Raw genomic sequence first — 23,121 nt, 5'->3', positions numbered from 1 at the left:
CCTCCCTCCCTCCCTCTCTCTCTCTCTCTCTCTCTCTCTCTCTCTCTCTCTCTCTCTCTCTCCAGAGCTGAAGACTGAATCCAGGGCCTTGTGCTTGCTAGGCAAGTGTTCTACCGCTGAGCTAAATCCTCGCCCCGACTTTGAACTTACATTTCTGGGGAGGATCTGAAGATCGTTTTGTGCCAACCAGGTTTTGTAGGCTGGTGATGACCGGGGCAAAGGAAGGCCGACAGCTGCTGTGTGCACTGTGCTGATCCCCCTGAAAAGGAGACACTGTGGTCACTTATGTGCAGGCACTACCATGGTCCTAGAGGCACACCCTTCATCTGAGCCTGCAGGGACTGAGGTCACCAGCCATCTACAGACCATTCTGAAAAAGTCAAGAAACAAAACTAGTCACTGCGCTCACTCCCTCCACCCCAGTCCCATGTAAACACTCCCTCTTGGGTCCCCCTGTGGATGTTCGCTTTTCAGTCACAGTAGAAAGACATTTGAGCTGCTTCTGCTGCACATGAAATCAAGCATTTCCCTAGTTTGCTAGTGTTACAGCCTTCAGTGACCAGCCCTGTGCTTTGAGTAAGCAACCAACATGACCCAAACTACAGCCCGTGTCTTGCTTAGCCAGTGTGTGGAGCTAAACCAACAGAAAGGAGACTGCGTGCAGACTTCTAGGGAAAGCAGTCACCGTGAAGCGGAAAGAGCAGATTTTAGAGGTTTCTTACTTTTATAATCTGAACATTGTCCTATAGGCAGAATGGTTCAGGCCAACCTGTTATAGCTGCATTTAATTGTTTCCCTCACTTAAATAGATAGTTGAGATTTATAATATAAAGTCACTTACAGCTAATGACTGTCTAAAATCCCACACATTAACAAAGGCCATGCTAATGTAGAGCATATCATCTCTAATTTTTCTACTCAATCATCAAGCCTGTGCTAAATTATCATGAAAATTTAAGCGAAGACCATATCACTATTACCATTCATATCACTATTACCATTCATATCACTATTAATTACCATTCATATCACTATTACCATTCATATCACTATTACCGTTCATATCACTATTACCATTCATTTCACTATTACCATTCATTTCACTATTACCATTCATATCACTATTACCATTCATATCACTATTACCATTCATATCACTATTACCATTCATATCACTATTACCGTTCATATCACTATTACCATTCATATCACTATTACCATTCATATCACTATTACCACTTGGCAAATTACAACGTGTTTTGGTTCTGAAACAGAGTCTTGTTATATAATGTGGGTTGGCCTTGAACTCAGATCTTCCTAAGCACAGAGATCATAAGTATGTGCCATCATGCCTGGCTGAAGTTTCTTTCCTTTTCTTCTCTCTCTCTCTCTCTCTCTCTCTCTCTCTCTCTACTTCCCTCCCCTCCCTCCTTCTTCTCCTCTTCCTCCCTTCCTCTCTCTTTCTCTGTCTCTCTTTCTCTCTCTCTTTCTTTTTTTTTTAAAGATTTATTTATTTTTTTCATGTATATGAGTACACTATAGCTGTACAGATGGTTGTGAGCCATCATGTGGTTGCTGGGAATTGAACTCAGGACCTCTGCTTGCTCTGGCCCCGNGATTNATTTATTATTATATGTAAGTACACTGTAGCTGTCTTCTGACATACCACAAGAGGGCGTCAGATCTCATTACAGATGGTTGTGAGTCACCATGTGGTTGCTAGGATTTGAACTCAGGACCTTCGGAAGAGCAGTTAGTGCTCTTAACCGCTGAGCCATCTCTCCAGTCTCTCTCTCTCTCTCTCTCTCTCTCTCTCTCTCTTTCTTATTTTTTTTGCTAAGGATCAAACTCAGGGCTTCATGCATGTCAGATGCTTCACCCACCACAGCTTAACAATCATTTATTTAATTGTGGAAGAACCTTTAAAATGTTTAACTATTTCTGAAATAAGGAAGATTTCAAGTAAGCAGAAAAGTTATAAGAATTATAACTTTTTTTCATGATACACACATACAATATATAATTCCAGCACTAGGGAGGAAGAGCCAGAGGAGTCTGACCCTGGACACACATTTGGGAGTCTCTCTCATAAAAACAAAAATAAAATGAAAAACAAAATGTGTATAATTTCTATTTTATACATAGAAGTATCTTGTTATGTATGTATGTATATATATACATACATACACATGGTGTATATATATATATATATATATATACACACCATATGGACCAGCCTGAAGCACTGGATCTGGAGCTATAAATCATCATGTGCCATGATATAGGTGTTGAGAATTGAACCTGGGTCCTATGCAAGAATAACAAGAGGTTTAAACCCTAAGACAACGTTCTAGTCCCCACATGTACTTTATCACATACTCTCTACTCATCAATTAATTCATCTTCTAAAGTTCATTAGACCATAGATTATAGACACCTGAATACTTTAGGACAGACTGATGTTTGCTGTGGCACAGATGTCCCATGTGACCTAAGCTGACACACCTTATTTGCTATCTAACTGAGCATGACCTTGAACCTGTGACCCTCTTCCCTCTACCTCCCTGGGTATTAGGATGGCAGGTGTCTGTCACCATACCCAGTTTATATGGTGCATAGAAATTTATGAATTGGCCATTATACTTAACCACGATTAAACACCACACTGTACAGTGAAGTAAGAAATCCAGGCAGCTGTTCATCCGGGGGAAGAAGTTTTACCTCTAGTATGGCTCACGCTGCACTCTCATCTCCTGTGTGTGAGGCTTCGATGGACCCACTCAAGACAGGCGAGACAGGTTTGCCTGAGACTGCAGATTGCAGCTCCTGCTGTCAACTTACGTCTCCACTGAAGCCTGACTATTCACTGGTGTGTCTATGCTATCTGCTAATCACAGAAGCCGGGGTGGAGTGGAGAATCGGCATTTCACAGTGTGGATGAGGTTTGATTGTTCTGAACATTCTTCTTCTTTCTTTTTGAAATTGTATTTACATGTATGTGTGCAGATTTGTATGTGTATAGGTGTCAAACTCCCTAGAACAGGAGTGAGACAGTTGTGAGCCACCATATAGGTTCTGGGGACTGAACCTGGGGTCCTTTTGGAAGACCAGCAAGTGCTCTTAAACCTTGGACCATCTCCCCACATGCCGTTTTTGAAGATTCCTGAAGTCAAAGCAGCTAGTCTGTGATCCTGTTTGATCAATGACATAGATTTAAAATTCTTTTATTATGTTTGTGTGTACATGCATGTGTGTGTGTAGAAGCACATGCCATAGTAAGTGACAACATACTATGACACACAGATAACATAGAGTACAGAGGTCAGAGAACAACTTTTGGGAGTCAGTCCTCTTCTTCTTCCATAAGAGCTCCAGGGATTAAACTCAGGTCATCAGGTTTGGGAGCAAGTACATTTAAGCACCGACTCACTGGCCCTCCATGCTATCTTCTGTTGACCATTTTCTCATGCTAATAAGGCAAAGTTGCAGCTAAGGGCTCTGCAGGAGCAGCGATGCCAACCACAAATCCAAGACACCTTAGGCTGTGGGGAGGGTACAGCTACGGTGCAACTAGGAGAGAACTAAAAGGCACACTTTAACCTCAAAAACAAAAAGGCTAGGGGGTCGCATGTAAATGTCTACAGCTGAATCATGTGCCAAGTGGGATTAAGAGCAGTCACCAAGTGTGTCAGCCATTATAACACACGCACACAAATTACCGTGAAAATACTTCATTAAAAAGGTGGTACTGACATCAGTCTTGCAAATAAATATATTTGCTAACTCGCAAAATGTCACCCACTAATACCTCCCCACCAGGAGAGAAACCCCCAGACTTGGCTCTCCGAGGAGTGTACCGTTAACTGCCCTCAGCGTGTGTGAGTGGCGATTCACAACTTAACTTTATAGCAGTGTTTAACTGGATGCACAGAACAACACTGTGCTAATGAGGTCAAATTGCCACCAGATGTTACCTCTTTTTTTTTTTTTTCCTTTTCTAAAACAAACACAGCCATGTACACGTGCGCACAGGCAATATTGAACACCGAGAGAAAAAAACAGTTCTAAGAAAACACAGGCAATAAAGGAGAGAAAAATTTCTTAATGAATTTCCACCCCACCTTCCATTTTTATTTCACACACATGAAAGCACACTGAAGCTGGTGTTGTGAACATGCAGCACGGAAGATATCATTTCTAAATAATCGTGTATGAAATGAGAAACTTTCCCCCAGCAGGCACATAAGGGTGAGAGAGTCAACAACCTGGCTGTTCTGCGAGGTCTTCCTCGAGGCGGCCCAGGAACCGGCGCGGAGTCTCCCAATCTCCAGCTGGACAAGGCCCTGGACACACTTGGGAAGGCAAGAAAATCAGAAGTGAGATGTGGCAGCATTTATGATCTAAAACACTAGTGCAGGCCTTCAGCCATCTCTGCAGCAGAGGCTTACCAGAGGGTAACCAGGGCATCAGGCGAAAGGAGATCCAGTCATCCAAAACCCAAACAAAACAGAAACTCAGCACCTTCAAGTGTATTAAACGGATTTGATATCAGTGTGCCCTTCTCCCCTTCCATCTCCCTTCCATCTGACGAAAGTGATCATAAAGAACACAACAGTCCGGAAGTGGGAAACAGCAGAGAGGGAAATCCAACAAGAGACAGTTCACAAATCCAGGCCCCTTGAAGAATTACTGAGAGCTGTACCAGGAACACGATTATTAAACAGACCCTCTGTGTGCACAAACTTCCACAGTTGTTTGAAGATTCACTGGTTGCAACAGAGAGGAAGGAGTTCCAGGAGGCAGAGCCCCTCAGCTGAGAAGTCTGAGCTGCAGGCTTGCCCAGGCTCTCCAGAGCCCAGGGTGGGAGCAACCTGGCCCAGCAGAGCTTAGTGACTCTGCTTTCATTTGTGAAAGGAAGTAACCAGTCTAGCTTTAGCATTCCCTTCCATCACTAAGTTGGGGTTGATTGATACCGAGGGGAGGGGATGGATTCCCTGCTCTAGGAGAGTGCATACTGTCCAATAGGCTGGATTACCAACAAGTCTGGCAGTTAGAGCGCTCACTAACACAAGCAACTGCATCAAATCTCCAGGCAGCTTCCTCTGTCTGCTTAGTCATCATGATAGTGTTCCTTTAAATCTGTTCTTGGGCATTTGGAACAATCACGCGTTATATTTTTGTAAGAACATAGCAAAAACATCCAACTAAGGTCAGGCGCACTGGGACAGCTTTGTGAGCATTGTGGCTAGGTGGGAAGCCGCTTAGGGACTCACCTTCAGGATGGTGGCCACTGTCTCTTGTGAGGCGTGTCTCAAGTCCTCTCCATTCACAGACAAGATCTGGTCTCCTCGAATTAACCTTCCATCGAGGTCTGCGGCCCCGCCTTTCACAATGTCAGAAATAAACACTCCACTTCCACTCCTGTTAACATCACCAAGCATTGTGGGATTGGCACAGCCAGGTAGTTATGAATTAAAATTGGACATTCTTTATAAAAACTAAAGATCTAAGAACTAGAACTCAGAAGTTCTAAAACCAATCCATCAAGTCCACTGCCATCCACTAACTTTCTAAATAATAAACTTTATGCTTAGATTATGCCCATTTGTGCTATGTATTATACATCTATCTTTGCCTACTGTACTTCTATTTTTATTGGTGGTGATACAAGCTCTGGTGTGTGTGTATGTTTGTGTATATGATTTTGTGATGCAAAATAGTAATTTACTTTATTATTATTATGATTATTGTTATTTTGAGACAGGGTTTCTCTCTGTAGTCCTTACTGTCCTAAAACTCGCTTTGTACACCAGGCTGGCCTTACAGATTGGCCTGCCTCTGCCTCCCAAATGCTGGGATTAAAGATGGGTACCGCCATTTACTTTTTAAAAGGGCAGAATTTGTGGCCTGGCCTATAGAGGTCCAGGGCTGATTGCTTTCTGCTGTGAGTGTGGGTCTGGGGTGACCCCAGCGCCCCACACAGACACAAAGTGAGCAAGCTATTCTCCTAGAGAAGAGCCTATGGCTAGTAACTTCCTTTTCTTAGAAAATGAAATCATTTATTAATTGCTCATATATTTACATTAATGCATTCATGTTTATGTGGATATGTGCATGCCCGCACACTCATGGACAGCAAGAACAGCATGTGGGACTTGGTACTTTTCTTTCAGCACGTGGGTCCCGGGAACCTAAGAAGTCACCACTATGTATCCTGAGGGTTAAGAAGAATCATCTGAGTAAGGTGTTTCATCACAGGGAGAAGCCACATGTGGCAGAAGATGGCTTTCCCATAGAGGCGTACGAATAACAACAATGGAAGTAAATTCCCTCCTATCCACTCTACCTGGGCAAAACACAAAAACACATTCTAAGAACAGAACAAGTCTGTGTTGTGAAAGAACTGAGGTCACAACACTCTTGCCTTTTTCTTTTTTTTTTTTTTTTGAGTTTTCTTACAAGCACTCAGAAATTCCTTCATATAACGCCATTCTTAACTGTGTTCTGACAGTTGAAACCTGTTAATGAGCTGCTATACATTTCTTCCACTCCTTAGTTACTGCAAACATATGCAATAAACATCTGCAAGCACACCTTTAAGGAAATTATGGAATTGTTTGTCAAATGGATTTGTAAACTTTAAGAGATGCATCTGATCCTTCACAATGGAAAGTTTCATGCTGAGGAATAAACGTTCCTTTCAAACCAAGTCTGCATGCAGGAGAAGGAGGGCCACCTCATCTATCTACCACCTGATAGCAAAGAAGAGCACTGTGTGTGGTGCTGCACGCCAGTCATCCCAGCTAAGACAGGACTGCTGTGAGTTTGAAACTAGTCTACACAGTGAGCTCCTATCTCAGCAAGCAATCCAAACCAGAACCACCATTCTCTGCTTGGGATGTCCCTAGGTAAGAAGAGGGGAGCTGAGCACTGTCTCTGCAGTTGCTCTGGACCCAAGTGTGTAAGAGAAACCCACAAATACTGCCCTAGGCAGCCACTCTGATCCTTACTGTGGAGCTGAGTGCAGACTCAGCAGCCCAGCTGGAATCGGGTGTGCGCACTGGGTCTACATGACACGTCTTCAAAACCCATATCACTAGTTCACAGTAGGTTTCCTCTTTCAGCGTTTAAAAGCTTTAGTCCCCATATGAGGAAAAGGAAAGGCTGACCCCGGCTTGAAGACCCATATTTACCGTTTCCCAACAATGCTCAGGCCTAGTCCTCGGCCAGTCTTCTTCTGCAGGTCCACAAGGAACACCTCCAAGTTCTCCTCGTCTCTGTACTGTGCTTCATCTCTGTATACCACCAGCCGCACCTTCTGGGGAGTCTGCCTCAGGGCTGTGATGGCTTCTTCATGGCTGGAGCTCCGCAGATCAACCCCATTAACCTGTAACAACAGCCATCCTGAGACGGGTGTCTTACAACAGAGGCTTCAGCCTGCTGCTGCTCCTTGATCCAACCAGTGAGAAATCTCAACAGCGTTCCAACTACGTTCCCAGAGCGCACCATGTGAGCATCAGGAGTGGCAGCTGCTTCTCACTTAAAGACCCCACCCCACAAAGAGCAGAGGGTGAGCTGGTGCTGTGGCATATATTCACACAGCTGCGAACTTCATTGTGGAGATAGGGGAGCTGGTGTGTGTATGTGTGTGTGTGTGTGGTATTGCATGTGTATGTGGCGTGTGTGCAGTATGCATATGTGTTGTGGGTAGAGTGTGTGTATGGGATGTGGGGTGTGTGTGTACCCCTATTTATTTACTTATTGAGGTTGAAGAGAAGTAGCTAGTACAGTTATCAGCCCAGTAAGTATCTGTGGGATGGTTGCTGTTATACTTGACATCTTTGCTCTTTTTGATTTGTCTGTTTGTCTTTGACTCTTTGCCATGGTCTTACTGTGCAGCCCTGGCTGTCACGGATATGCTACACAGACCAGGGTAGCCTCAAACTCAGAGATCTGCCGACTCTGCCTCCTGAGCACTGGGATTAAAGGTCTGCCCGGTTACAAATCTGGCTGGCTCTTCACTCTTAATTGCTCAGATTACATCATTTTTAGAAGTGGCCAGAAGGAAATAAAGAATAGGTGTTTCCAACAGCTTCAAAGAAGCCCTTGAAGACTTCTCATTTGAATCTGATGGCACGGGCACAGAGAGGCTGCCACCCGAGAACATAAGATACTGGGGACAGTTAGCAAAGACACAGTTCTGTTGGCAAGTCACACGAATGTGGGCAGCTCAGAGTCCCTGAGTCCCATTCTCTTGTTCTGTTATACGGAGATCTAGCCAACCTGTTTTTTTAAGGAAATATTTCCATAGTGCTTGTAATGCCAGTCCTTATGGATCCACCCCTAGCTTCATTACTGAATATTAGCTGCATAAATATTTCTGATATCTCCACATATACACATAATATACTCTGTTCACACTCATGCCCTTATTACCTTCTGTACCAACCCTCTTCCTGATCTTCCTCTTTCCAAATAGTCCTCCTTCCACTCATATAACTTCTTCCCAACTAGACATACAAGACAAACCGTGATACTTGACTGAGTCTGACCTATTTTGCATACATGATGCTACCCAGTTCCATCGATTTTTCTGCAAACTTATTTGCTGGATTTCTTGTTCTTTCAGTGTGTGATTTTTTAGTTCTTCAAATATTCTTAGTATTGACCTTCAGTTGTATAAATAGCAAGCAAAGATTTTTTTTTCTTACTCTCTCTTCTGCTCTGGTTAACAATGTCGTTTGCTATGCAAAAGCTTTCTAATTGGATGCAAATCTGTCCTCCCCCCACCCCCTCTGAGACAGGGTTTCTTTGTGTAGTCCTGGCTGTCCTGAAACTTGCTCTACAGACTAACCTGGCCTCGAACTCAGCAGAGATCCTCCTCCTGCATCTGCCTCCTGAGTGCTGGGAATAAAGGTGTGTGCCGCCACTGCTTGGTGTCAGTTCATTTCTTTTTTTCCTTTTTTCTTTTTTTAAAGGATAGATATTATATATAAGTACACCAGAAGAGGGCATCAGATCTCATTACAGATGGCTGTGAGCCATCATGTGGTTGCTGGGAATTGAACTCAGGACCTCTGGAAGAGTAGTCAGTGCTTTTAACCACTGAGCCATCTCTCCAACCCAGTTCTTTATTTCTTAAGTGACTGGAGTCTTACTCAGAAAGTCAATGCCTATGCCTACTCCTCAGTTGTTTCTCCTCTTTTTCCTACTAGTTTAAAGTCTTGAATTATGACTCTCTTAGTTACTTTTCTATTAATATGATAAGAAGTTACCATAATAAGGCAACTCATAAAAGAAAGCACTTACTGGAGCTCACAGTTCTAGAGGGTTTAAGGCCATGATCATTACAGTGGGAACATGACTCTAGTCCGAAGTCCCAAAGTCTTCCAAAGCCTATCATAGCTAGACCCGGCATGCAGTAATAGCCCATTCCTTGATACCAACTTATATCCTGGTTACTTTTCTATTGCTGTGACAAAACTCCATGATCAAAGTAACTCATAAAAGAACAAGTTTATTGGGCTGACAGTTTTAGAGGGTCAGTCTGTAGCCACCATGTCCAGGGGCGTGGCAGCAGGCAGGCAGGCAGGCTTGGTGCTGGAGTAGTAGTTGGGAGCCTTTATCTAATCTACAAACAGGAGGCAGACAGAGGAAGCTAACTGGGAACGGCATGAGCTTTTGAAGCCTCAAAGCCCACCAGTGACACACCTCCTCCAACAAGGCCACACCTCCTAATCCTTCCCAAATAGTTCTACCAACTGAGGACCAAGCATTCAGATATATGAGCCCATGGGACCACTCTCATTCAAAGCCACACATTTTGGATATATATTGAACTGATAAATAGGGTGAAGCAAGAATCTAGTGAATATCCAGGTTTTTTAAAGAGACACTGTTTTTCTTCCAGTGTGTATTTTTTGTCTATAGCCAAGCATCTGTTTTTGTCTTGGCACTATGTTGTTTTTATTATTATTGTTATGGATATTTACTCGTACACCGCTTATACCAACACTCTGAAATACACACTGCTACCATTTCCATTTACAGATGAAGAAAACAAGGCATGGAGAGGCTATGGACCTTGACCAAAGTCACACAGCTAACAGGTAGAGAAGCAGTCAGCATATGAACCCAAGCTCTTTTTCTTCCCAAATGGATATGTGTGTATGTGTGCACGTGCGTGTGCATGCATGCATGCGTGTGTGTGTGTGTGTGTGTGTGTGTGTGTGCACACACACGCACGCGTGCGCGCATGAACATATAGAAGACAGAGGTGACATTGAGTATCTTCTATTGTTCTTTTCTACCTTATATATTGAGGCAGGGTCTCCCACTTGAATCCAGAACTCACCAGTTTGGCTAGTTTCAATAGCCAGCTTGCTCTGGGGATGCTCTGTTCCCACCTCTCAGGCAGGGCTGGGATTACAGGCCATGCCTTCTTGCTACTTCTGTGGGTGTTGAGGAGCTGAACTCCAACCCTCATGCTTCCACAGCAAGTTGCTTGCCCACTGACTCATCACTCCAGTTCCTCATCAAGACAATATTTCTACTCTAGTCCTTTTACCATGCAGTCTCCTAGGTAAGCCTGTGAACAGGTTATTAGAGGAGGCGTCACAGAGTTAAATACAATCAATATGATTACTGAATTTCTACAAAGAAGAAACTCAGGGGCAAGGTAGCTTTGGACTCAAAGTTAGCCACTCTCTCTAGGTGACATCTTGGCAAAGGCTAAACAAAGGAGAGACTGGCTCCAACATGGCCAGGTAAAGGCATGAGTGGAAGAGCTCTTGACATGTGACTTCCACCTCTTGTTCTGATGCAGCCCTGCATGGCCCCTGCCTGTCTTTGAACTCAGCCCCTTCATCTGTTGCAGTAAACACAGGCATGTTTACTGCAGGACAGAAATGGGTGGGCTGCAGAAATTCTGCAGAACTGTTTTCCTTGTGTAGGACCTCTCACTGCTCCTTCAGGCCACTCAACGCTTTCCTATGTTAGTGAAAAAACCCACCAAACAGAGAGAAGGCCGTGTCTCTAGGAAACTTGAATGGATTATTTTCCTAGGGTCCAATAGATGGCACACAAGACCACTTCTGTTAGTTAAAACACAAAGTAACCAACCTCAAGGGCTGACGGTGGACTTCGTAAGCCTTCTCAAAGGCCTCAGCAAACACACAGATAATTGAAGGCACCATCATTGAATTCTAACGTTACGAAGGCAATCTCTACCAAATTCAGGCACTACCACTCGCTCAGGCGGCATGACCAGACAAGCAGTGCAGTGCAGCCTGGACACTGTGGCACCATTCCACAGTCCTTAGAAAAGCAGGCTTAGTCACAGCACTGCTCACTTGGGGTGGCAGGAGCGGCCTCCTGCTTGAGAAGGGCTCTTGGAGGTGTCACTGTCACATCCTTCCAGTAGGATGGCATGCGGGAAGTGGATGAGCCACTGCTACACTAGGGCTTTGGTTACTTATTGTCTTATGATGAGTTCATGGGAAAAATCAGGAATTAACTCTCTTTCTGATCCCATTTAAACAGGTTATAAATGGCAATAAGGTAAGAGAAGGAACTGGCCCAAAAAAACCAAAAACACCAGGAAAAAGACAGTCCATGCTAATCAACATTAATGAATTGTTTGGTGGTGTCTCTAACAAAATCCAGCTTATCCGAATTTTAACATTAGGACATTGTGATGTTTAATATTGATTGCCAGTTTGACAAGTTCTACAACTTACTAGAGAGACGAACCTTGAACTGTAAGTCTGTGGATTATACAGATCAGGCTAACTGAAGGAGGAAGACCCATTCTAACGTGGGCAGAACTTTCCCATGGGCTCCTGTCCCAGACTGAGGTAGGCTGAACACAGCACTGCTCTCGGTTTCCTGAGATCAGCTGTCACTCATTCCTGCCACCATGCTTTCGGCCATAGGCAGTACCTTTGGAGCTGTAAGCCAGATAAGCCTTTTCCCTTCAGCTGCTTTTTGAGGTACTCTGTTGTGCCAACAAGATGAATAATTATGAACAGATATCATTCCAGCCATGGCAGACCAGCTTGCAGAACACAGAGGACCCTCCTGAGCAGAAAATGTACTTACAGAAGAAAGCAGGAAAGCAGCTATAACAAAGAGAGATAGTAGTTTTTAAAAATGATATTGTGGATTGACTCCAAGGCCCCTCCCACTGAGCCATGTGCCCAGCACTTTAATGTTTCTGACTGGTGTGGTAGCCGCTCTCTGAAAGCTAACAACAGAGAAACAGGTGCAGGAGTATTAGGAATTCAAGTCCAGCCTCAGCTATATTGTGAGTCTGAGGCTAGTCTGAGCTACAGCATGAGTTTCACTCTTAAAACAAAAGCAAACGTGGCTTAACTTGTGCTGATAAGTTGCCTGGTTGGGTAAAGTCACTTGCCATCAAGTCTGATGACCTGAGTTTAATCCTCAGGGCGCACATGATGGATGGAGAAAACCGGCTCCTGCAAGCTGTCCTCTGACTTCTACACGTGTGCTGGAGCACATGTACACACGTGTGTTCATATACATTATAGGGAACAGATGAATAAAGGTTAAAAGAGTTTTTGTTTATGTTTTTATTTTTAACTAAATCTCACTGTGTTGACTACCCTGCCCTTGAACACACTCTAAATCTCTGGCAGGCTTTAGACTCATGCAGCCTCCTGAATGCTGGGACCATAAGCCTGTACCACCAATCCTTGCAGAAAATTTCTACTGAGGTATAACTGATATAAAATCAGGTATGTATATTTGCATTTAAAAAACTATTTTATATGTATTGGTATTTCACCTACACTCATGGCTATGTACCACACGTACGCCTGGTATCCACAGAGGTCAGAACAGTGTTGGATCCCCTGGCACTCACGTTACAGATGGTTGTGGGTACTAATAAATGACCCCAGGTCCTCTGGTCTTCCCATGCTGTGAAATGTTGAGTCAACACTGAAACTCCTACATTAATATTAAAGCCATTAATCTTGAAATGTCAACTATAACAACACCAAAATGGCTAGAAAATCTAGGAAGAATAAAACAGAAACCAGAAGTCCCCCAAACTTTTGACCACTAAAAACCAGTGTTATTTGTAAACGCATCCATGTTAATTGTCAAAGATGCTCTCCTTGTTATCTCACCTCATCCACTAGGCCTTAGTAAGTACACTGGGGACACCTCCCGAGCCAGGGAGCCACAGACCCATGACCTGCAGAGAAGCCCTGCACAATGACCTGTCCTTGATCTGCACTTAGCCGGGATTCTTCCCGTAGAAGAATCCTGCGATTCTTCACACCTAGGTTTTATTCTTACTTACACCTCTGTTTTCCTCTTGGAAGGCAGAAATGAGCCACTAAGGGGGAGAAATAAAATCCTGTGATGTCATTCATAATATGCTACATCAGAGATACAAAGCAAAAACTGCACATGCTGGCCATAAAGTCTATCCCATTAAATTCATCCAATGAAAGAAATAGATGCTAAAGTCTCGCACTATTGAAAACTGCTTTAGTGCCACCTACCAGAGTGCTTGGAGCTGAATGGCAGGTGTCCTGCTCATCTGTCCCCAGCATCACAGGACTCACTGTGCCACCATTTATTTTTAACATATTAATCTTATCAATGGAAGCTATCTCAGTGCATGAGTTTTGCTTCTCCTACTTCTGAAGATTGATTTTTCTTATTTCAATTATGTATATCTGTCTATGTATAGGTATGTGATGTGAGTGCCGATGCCCTCAGATGACCAGGTGTCAGAGTCTTCCTAGAATGTAAGTTGCCTAACCTGGGTTCTGGGTATCTAACTGGGTCTTCTGAAGAATAGTACACGTTCCTAACTGCTGAGCCATCTCTTCTGCTCTCTGGAATCTTTTAAAAGACTTTAGCAGTTTTTCTAAATGATGGGTAAATTAAAGAATTTGGTCAAGTAGCTCACTGTTTGGTAAGTACTAGATGCCATCTAAGGGGAAAGATTTTACAAAATGCGGGTGATGAGGCATGGCTTTCCTCTTTATAAATGGTCTATTAAAATCAAGGAAATGATTTATGGTGAAAAAGTTTAAAATTGCAGTGTGTGTTGAAGTACGTGTCTGTATGTATGCTTTTAGCAGGGGATTTAGTGTTTCTCCCCACTATTTTTGTCACTATTATTTTAGGAAATAATAGTGACAAAAATCAAGTTGCAATATAATATATCTTATCTGATATTAAAATAATAGAACTATAAGTGGTACTTTCTTCTTCACTAAAAACATTTTCTCATATTTATATAAAGGACTTCATGATTACAAACTAGTGAGTTGTTCAATGAACACTGAAAAGGGGAGAATCTGACATAGGCTTTGATCCACAGAAGAGAAATCACGAGGAAATAATTGAATAAAAGACTGACTATCTGACCTATGGACTGACATCAATCATGCTCACTGTCCAGAATGAGGTACCTCTAATATCTGGTCTCCAGCCCATAATCTTCCATCTCTGGCAGCTGCACCTTCTTCATAGACTTCATGGATAACTATAGCATCCTATAAAAAAAATTCCCATTAATTCTCAATAACCACAAACAACCTTGGGCAAGCACCCAGACGATGGGCAGCATCCCACAATTGGCGACTTGTAATGATGTTTCTTGCCTGGTATATACATAAAAAAGCACAGTTACAGGCTTAGAAGTATAATTATGTTTTCCAAAGATGATTATTTCACTCCTTTAGGACAGGATTTGCTTCAGATCCCACGTTAAACTTCCCTCATGTTTTCCTGTTGACCTGGAACACTGCTGCTGTGTTCAAACCTGAGGTGAACTCTGGGTCATTTACTTTTTACTGGTGATTTTAAACACAGTTTCAGGTATTTATTAGAAATACCTCAAGGGTTCAGCCCACAAGTGTGGCCTGATCAAGGGTTCCACCAGGCCTCGTTACTTGTGCAGTGAAAGCAAAGAACTTTGGGGAATGAGCTCGTGCTGAGGGAGAAAGGAGGTGTGGGAGGAAGCACTCAGAACCCAAGCATGGGTCAGCGGTGGGCTTGGAACCCCTCTGAACTTAACATTCTAGGTCAAGTATGTAGGACACCATCTGTGGCAGGTAACCTGTGGTCGAAAAATGTAACTTCATTCATGAATTAAAAATAATTTTCATCTCTTCATATTAATAACCTCATTTTTTGTTTTCTTCCCTCTTATTTTTATATATATTTTTCTTTCTTTCTTTCTTTCTTTCTTTCTTTCTTTCTTTCTTTCTTTCTTTCTTTCTTTTTTTTGCTGTTGTTGAATTTATTACAGGAAGTTGACTGCCAAATGCTGTATGATACTTCCAACTGTTACTAGCTGATGATGCAGGTGAAGTCAAGGGTTGAGGAAACAGTCAGGGTTTCTGTAGGCAAGGTTCAAAGAGCCTCGATGTCTTCCCTAGGAAGTGGCCATGCCAACAGGTCACTAGGCAAATGACATTCCTCACCAACAGACACTGGGCCCCAAAGTCCACAGTCAACTGCACACACTTGGGATGGCCTTAGCAGATTGATGCTGTACAGAGATGGCATAGCCTTGTGCCATCCACCTCTCCTATGTGCTGGGCTGGGCTAGACTCACTGCTGGGATACAGCAGCCTGTGCTGAAGTTGGTGCCTTCTTTAAGGAATACTTGCAAACATTCCCTGATGCCCAATTATTTCAAGATACTTTATTTTCACAAAGGGTCACAACATGAGCTTCGGCCAATGCACAAGCTACATACACTTGCTCAGCAGCTGAGGGCACTCGTTAGTATCATGTTGGAAAACTGAATAAAAATCCATATAAAACAAACATTCCAAGTTTCCATAGGAACACAGTAAGTGTGACCCCCATCTCCTAGCCTTCCTTACGCATTCAAACACACCCCAAACTGGCAGTAATTAAGTTAAATGGTCCCCCAAACGCCTTAATTCAAGCTAAACTTACAGCTACAAGAATGACATTTACACATTGATCCTAGCAGAAGCACAGGCTGCAGGGTGAAGGTCCATCCCGCTCTCCTGGCACAAGACATGGGCAGAGTGCCATCATCCTGCTCCTCCACCTCCGGCGGGAAGCCATGGCTCTCGATCTGCTTCATGAGTTGCCACATTGGCTGTGACATTACATAGTAGATGTCTGGCCTCTGGAACCCACTGAAAGTAGAAGCAGCAGGAACGGTGTATGCACCCATGTTCTCAAACAGCATCCAATCACCCACATGCATTTCAGGCAGGTTACAGCACTCAACCATCCAATCCAGGCCATCACATGTTGGTCCCCGGATGCTGGATGAGTAATACTTTCTCATCTGGCTTGGGTCTCTTCTGCAGCAGGGCCTTCACACGGGCATGGTCATAGAGAATGCAGTTAAATGATCCTTATCCTTACATTCTATCATTCACATAATACATGAAGGTTTGCTCATTTGACTCATCTTCATCGCCAGAGCTGGGCTTCTCCTTCCACATGTTTTTTTTTTGTTTTTGTTTTGTTTTGTTTTTTGGCAATGATGTTGACTGCGAGTGTGAAAGCTGAGAATAGTATCTGCCCGGCTCAGCTGTGATTCCCACTCCAGAGTCTGATGGGAAGTACTTGTCCAGAGCTGGGTTGATTACACTGGTGATCTCTTCAAATTTAAGCTTTGTATACTCAGATCCAGGAAAGCCACCACCAATATCAAGCAGATACATGCTGAAACCAACTTCTGTTCCCATGTCAAACACACAGCGGGCATCCAACACTGCCTGCACGAAGGTCTCGGGGTCAGTACATCCACTGCCCACGTGGAAGTTGACACCAATGACGTCAATATTTAGCTCTTTGCCTGTTCTAAGAGAAGCCTGCTGGTTTTGAGTGTGGTACCAGACTTAACACTGAGGTGACAAACGGCTTTGGAATCATCAGTGGCAATCTGCAGAACCAACTTTGCCTCTGGTGACTTTCATCAATTCAATTTCACTGTCAAAAGTCATCATCTGGACTTGTTACTGGCAGCATACTTGATTCGAGAGACTTGTTTACAAGGATTTGCGTAGATAATCCTCTCTAGAGGCACCCCAAGCCCCTGCACCAACTGTATTTCACTCTTGCTTGCACGATCAAATCCTGTCCCAATGGCAGCTAGGGTGCTCACTACGGCTCTGCTATCGTTACACTTGACTGCGTAAAAGGGAGCAATACAGGGAAGAGCTTTTAGCCACCTCGGATGCTTCTTTAGAACGTCTCCGAGGTCCGCAACGTAGAAAGCATCCTTATCGTCAGAGGAAGAGACTTCATTAATTTTTTTGGGTCCAGAATGTCCTTAGCAATAAAGCCTTCATCGAAGATATGGCAGTCAAACTCCTCCTTAGTAAATCTGCTTGTGGTTCTCGATGTGCCTCTCACAGCACAGTGGCACAGGAGGCCAGACCCATGGAGACGTCGCTGCCAAACCCTGAGGAGTGCCCACCCGCCTGCCTATGCCTGCCTGCCTGCCCGCCCACGCCTCATCAAGCCTGCTGTAGACACAGTGCTGAGCTGTTGGCTGAGGGCGGCCGGTGGCTGCAGGGACTGACCCTATTTTTTTCATAGAATATATTTTGGTCATATTTTCTTTCTCTTTCAACAGCTTCCAGGTCCTCCTCACCTCCTTATTTACCCAACTTCCTGTTCTCTTTTCTCTCTCTCTTTCAAAAATAGATTTAAAAAGATACAGAGTCCAAACGAATACCACTAAAGACAAAAAATACCAAACCAAAACACGTATCAAAACAAGGAACAACAACATGGATTCTGCTTTGTATAGCCTGGCTTCTCCTGGGGATAGACCCTGCCTTGGAGTATGGTTGATAAACCCAGTGTCACTCCACTGAAGAAGTGATTTTTCCTCTCCTATCATTTGCTATCATTTGCATACAGCTGCTTGGTTAGGTGTCTATTTCCCTTTGTTTGTGCTGGAATTTTATCTGTTTTGAACTTGTGCAGGTCTTGTGTATGCTGCTGTCGTTTCTGTGAGTTCATGTGTACATGAGCCCTGTTGGCCAGAGTGTCAGGTGTGGGATCCATCTCATAGAATGAGCCTTAAATCCATGAGAGTGGCTGGTTACTCCCGTAACGTCTGTGCCACTATTACACGGGTATATCTTGCAGACAGATCACTGTTGTAGGTTGTAGAATTTGTAGCTGGGTGATATTGATGATCACTTTTCTCTTCCAGTATTACACAAAGTACTCTCTACCACCAAAACCACTAGTCAGTAGGGGTGGACGTTCTATTTGGGTATCAGTTTGATTTCTCCATGTTTGATGATGTGAGTGATATCTTCAGCAACAGTTGCTGTTTGGTTATCATTTGGTTGTAGAGGGTAACCAACAGCCTTGGTGGTAGCTATGCTGTTAAGTAGGGGTAGTCTATAGGACCTCTTTGGTTAACTTAACAAGACATAACCCATTCCTGGCATTGGAAGTTTCACTTTGGGCATAAGATGTCTATTTGGGGAATTATTTGTAGCGGCTTGTGCTATCAAGCTAGTTACCCAAAAACCTGCTTGCAGTGTCCTGCACGTAGGACAAAAAGGAGCCTGTCCCCAGTTGGTTTTTGACTGGTCAATAAAGTAACCAGTAGCCAATGGCTGGGCAGGGAGACAGAGGTGGGACTTTCAGGATTCCCAGGAAGGGGCTGAGGAAGGAGGAAGAGGAGATTCTGAGGGTGTAGGATATGGACTATGTGGGAAAGGTGCAGGAGGGTAAGAGAGCCGATATGTAGGTACTAGGGGAAAGCGGCCCCAGGAGGGCTGCCTGGCAGGGTCCAGTGCAGCAAAGAGGAAATAGAGATTTAGTAAGTATTAACTCAGGAATAACAGAGGGGAGTATGTGTTAGCCATGTGGAGATAGGGAGGGGCTCAACCTTTGAGCTATTTAAGGTATTTAAAATATAAGGCAATGTCTGTGTGTCTTTCTTTCGGGAATCCAGAACATTGGGGCAATAGCTAGTCATGCACACAAGCTGGGAAGACAGAGCAGATTAATCTAATTACTGTGTCGATCATTTCTCTCATATGGTGACTTCATTTAAATTCCTTTCATAGGACCAGGTGTGGTCATCCATGCCTTTCATTCCAGCACCTGAGAGGCAAGGCAAGTAGACTCTTATTTCCCATCAGGTGCAAGTGGACCAGAGACCTTGGTGTAGACCTAAAGTTTGACACTGTTAGGGAGGAAAGCAGGGACAACACTTCCTGATACAGGAGTGGGCAAGGGCTGTCTACACAGGACCTCAGATGTCCAGGAAGTAAATGCAACAATCAGCAAGTGGAATTGAGAAGTTTCAATTTTGAACAGCAAAGCAAACAATTCACCGAGAGAAGACCCAGCCTGTGGAATGGAAAGAAAATCTTTGCCAGTGATGTGCTTTACATAGGCTTAGTATCTAAAATATCCAAAGAACTGAAAAATAGACACTGTCATAGAGCAAGATGAAAACAAATAATCCAGCCAATAAAATGGGTTCAGGGATGAAGAGACCGTTCCCAAAAGAGGAACTACAAATGGCCATTAAGTACCAACGTTCAGCCTCAGAGAAACGACAACCTAAATGTATCGAGAGTGCATGTCAACCCAGTTAGAATGGTAGTCATCGAGAAAACAATAAATTGAAATGAAATGAAAAGAGGGGGCCTTTATGTGCTGCTGGTGGGGCTGATGATATGACTAGCCCAATTTCTATGGAAACCAAAGTGGAGGTTTCTCAAACACTCTTGGGTATTTACCCAAATGGCTGAACATCAATGGATTGCAGAGATGACTGCACATGCATGTTTACTGCAGCTGTATTCACAGATGCTAAATTATGGGACCAGCCTAGGTGCTCAACAACAGAAGAACGGGTAAAGAAAATGTGGTTCAGACAAACGATAGAATTTGTTCTGCCGTAAAGAAGATGTGATGTCATTTGTGAGAAGATTAGTGTGATTAGAGACAATCAGACTGAGCAGATCAGGGCAGTCTAAAGCATATATTACATACTTTCTCTTTTGCGGCACTTGGATTTTATACAGTCACATAAAATCATGCATGTGGCAGTGAAACTGTCTAGGGGACAAAAGGGTTAATGGGAGGGGCAGGATGAGAAAAAAATAAGGGAATTAAAAAGAGTACTTTTGAATCTAAATCTCTTTGCAGGTTTCCTGTGTCCAAGAAACACCAGCTATAAAGGCCTGACATTGTTAGGAGTTTCAGAGAAGTGCTGGACTCTCTGCTAATGATGCTTATGATATGGAAATCCTTTTGTGCAAACTCCCAGTTTATTTCTTTGCCTTTGCTTAACCACTGCTGTGATTTCTCTGACTCAGTAAAAACAGAAGGAAACAACAGACAGCTAACCTGACGATAGAAATGGCTACCTTTCTTGCTGTGCATTCTAATGCTTGAAAGTGCACTATGAAGCGCTCTCTGACAGATGTGTGAACTGGAGGTGTCGGGCTCAGAAGTGGAGATCAAGTGCTAAAGTAGAAATGTACATTGATCCACCGAAAAATAGGTGGATTTTGTTTTTTATTTGTAGTTGCAAATAAAATGTCTACTTCTTTTTGCCTTTAGAAATATGTTTAGATAAAAAAATAATGGGCCATTCATGAGGAGGTGATTTGTATTATTTTAAATGAAACCACGGTGGCTTCTTGTCTCACTGGCTGTTCTCCTAGACTTGGATGTTCTGCCCTGTGGATGCCTGCCTCTACTTCCAGTCTGTGCAGGTAGAGAGCACTGTTCTACCCATGTGCGTTGGTAAGATGCTACTTACCAGCACTGACAACTTCTTTGATTCTTCTAGGCTACCATACAAAACAGTGTTTCTTAGATTTTCAATGTGAGCCTAGCCTTTAATGGCTGAGCCATCTCTCCAGCCCCAAACAGTGTTTCGTTACAAGAGCTCCATACATCCTAGTTGAGCAGCTTGCCCAGATCTTCCCACTTGCTTCCTTGACCCTGTTCCCTCTTACTGTGTCCCTCTTCCTCTGCATAGTCTCTTCTGCTTTACTGTCCTCTGGCTCCACGTGAAAACACATCCTGTTTGGCTTCTCCCCACTCTTACTCCCTATTCTCCTTCCCTTTAGACTCTTTCCTTCCTCCATACAGTCCATCTTCTACTAACATATATGCTGTGTGTATGTGTTTGCATTTAAAACTCTAGAATCTATATCTGAGAGAGCACATGTGATCTCAATAGCAACAGTTTCTGGTATTTATCTATTCTCAAAGTATCCTATTAGTCATGTCCTTGTGGGTATCTGCTCACTTAGTCTAAAGATATGTCTTTTTTTTAAAAGATTTATTTATTTTTCATTTATGAGTACCCTGTAGCTCTCTTCAGACACACTAGAAGAGGTCATCAGATCCCATTACAGATGGTTGTGAGCCACCATGTGGTTGCTGGGAATTGAACTCAGGACCTCTGGAAGAACAGTTAGTGCTCTAAACAGCTGAGCCATCTCTCCAGCCCCCTAAAGAAATGTCTTAGAAGACATGATTAGGAAGCAGGTCTCTGGAGTAGGCCTTCTCTGTTCAAAGATGGATACTGGTACTACTAGCCATGGGATTGGGGGAAAGCCATTAGCTCTTCTGGAACCTAACAGTATTATCTACACCTATGGCTGACTGCCAAATGTTAGCACAAAGAACAGAAAGCTCTCTTGTTGCTAGTTAGTGAAGGCCTATGCACCAAAGATGCTGCACACGTGCCAGCTGAGCCATGCAGTCTTCCTGAAAGCTAAGCAAGCAGGTACCTTTAGGCCTGCTTGAAGAAGAGCAAGTGTAGGCTTGCAGGCTTCAGCTGGAACAAGTCTTTGCAGCTTCTGACAGGAGAGATGAAAGTCTAGGCTCCCACCATGTGACTAACACATGTTTGAACAGTTTACAGTACTCATCTACAAGGGCCAGGATTTTTCATATGATCAGTTCTGGAGAAATACTCTTGACTCAGTTCCACAGCAAAAGCCTTGAGGGCATTAGTGGATCATTTTACAGATTGTGATGAGAAAGAAGACTTGTGGAAGGAAGTCTTGGGCCCAATGAGGCGTTGGAGATCTATGGATCTCAGTAGCAAGAGGTGTTGCAAGGTGAGGCCCACACTGCACCAGAGTGAACCACAGCCTTGTCCTCCCATCCCAAGCTCCACCTTTAACTCTGTTTATTGCCTTGTTTCTTTTCTTCTGCCTTTACCTCTCCAGAGCTCTTTCTGAATGCTGTTTTCTTTCTACAGGGCAGGATAACATAAGCAACAGCACGCTATATACCACTGATAGGGTGATGTTGAGATACATATAGATATCCTCCTTACATGTGTTTGGAAAGGACGGAGGGCTTCAAGCATCGGATGCCCTCGCTTTCTTTTGCCTAGTAACTCCTTCATTTCATGGCATTCTCTCCTAGAATCAAGAGCCCACATTCTCCATGACTCATCCTTCCTGTCGGTCACCACTACATCCTCTGCACCTTTTAGCACATTACAGTTGTCTGTCCATGTATCCATCCTCCCAGCCCTGCTGTTTCTCTTCAGAACTGGGTCTGCTTCCCATTCATCTTTGTGGCTCAGTACTGACCTGGAGTAAGCACTTAATGAGCGTTCTCTTCAATGTTTATTGTGAAAACATCGGCAATAGAAAAAGGAGTTCAAGATGAGTTTGAGTGGAGCGGTGGGTAAGGTTAATATGTCTTAATTCTATTTCAACCAATCCTTCTGATGGCAAGGCATTAACAATACAAAACCAAAATATTCAACAGAAAATGGGCGTGAAAACCATATGAATTCCAAGAGAATTTACTTTAGCTCAGAGAACCATTTAAAGAAACCAAGCACGAGAGAGACTTAATTATCACCGAGCCCCACAAATCCCCAAATTCCTCCAAGGGGATTAAAGTCTGAATTGCTGGAAAAGAATTTGATAACACGTAATAATAGCGCCAGAGACAGAGGCAAAGTCACTGCACACTACAGCCCATCAATCAAATTTTCTTTACTGTTCAAGCTGCCAACAAGTAGATAAAGTACCTCATAAACACACCAATCACTCAGCAAAAGGCAACTGTACCGTTGTCACAATAGGCTCATAACACTTAAGGAAGCCATGTGTTAGA

General features: G+C 43.5%; 1 protein-coding gene and 1 pseudogene across 7 annotated transcripts in view; both read right to left on the bottom strand.

Moving 5' to 3' along the window:
• The window catches only part of Patj (PATJ crumbs cell polarity complex component), a 314,627-nt gene that overhangs the window by 38,571 nt on the left and 252,935 nt on the right, over window positions 1-23,121 (bottom strand). For 6 of the 7 annotated variants that reach the window (XM_021159452.2, XM_029475854.1, XM_029475855.1 and 3 more), the window contains 5 exons: window positions 14,454-14,537; window positions 7,194-7,387; window positions 5,274-5,421; window positions 4,266-4,352; window positions 151-259 (listed from right to left, as the gene is read on the bottom strand). In XM_021159452.2, the coding sequence (XP_021015111.1) occupies window positions 151-259; window positions 4,266-4,352; window positions 5,274-5,421; window positions 7,194-7,387; window positions 14,454-14,537 (622 nt within the window). The remainder of the gene's footprint in view (window positions 1-150; window positions 260-4,265; window positions 4,353-5,273; window positions 5,422-7,193; window positions 7,388-14,453; window positions 14,538-23,121) is intronic. The other variant, XM_029475856.1, reaches the window with a different exon arrangement.
• Window positions 15,863-22,516, bottom strand: LOC110292348 (annotated as a pseudogene).

The sequence above is a fragment of the Mus caroli genome, chromosome 4 (genome assembly GCF_900094665.2).
Source record: "Mus caroli chromosome 4, CAROLI_EIJ_v1.1, whole genome shotgun sequence".
Lineage (NCBI taxonomy): Eukaryota > Metazoa > Chordata > Mammalia > Rodentia > Muridae > Mus > Mus caroli.
The sequence above is the reverse complement of the archived record's forward strand: the minus strand, read 5'-3'. Positions and strand labels throughout refer to the sequence as shown.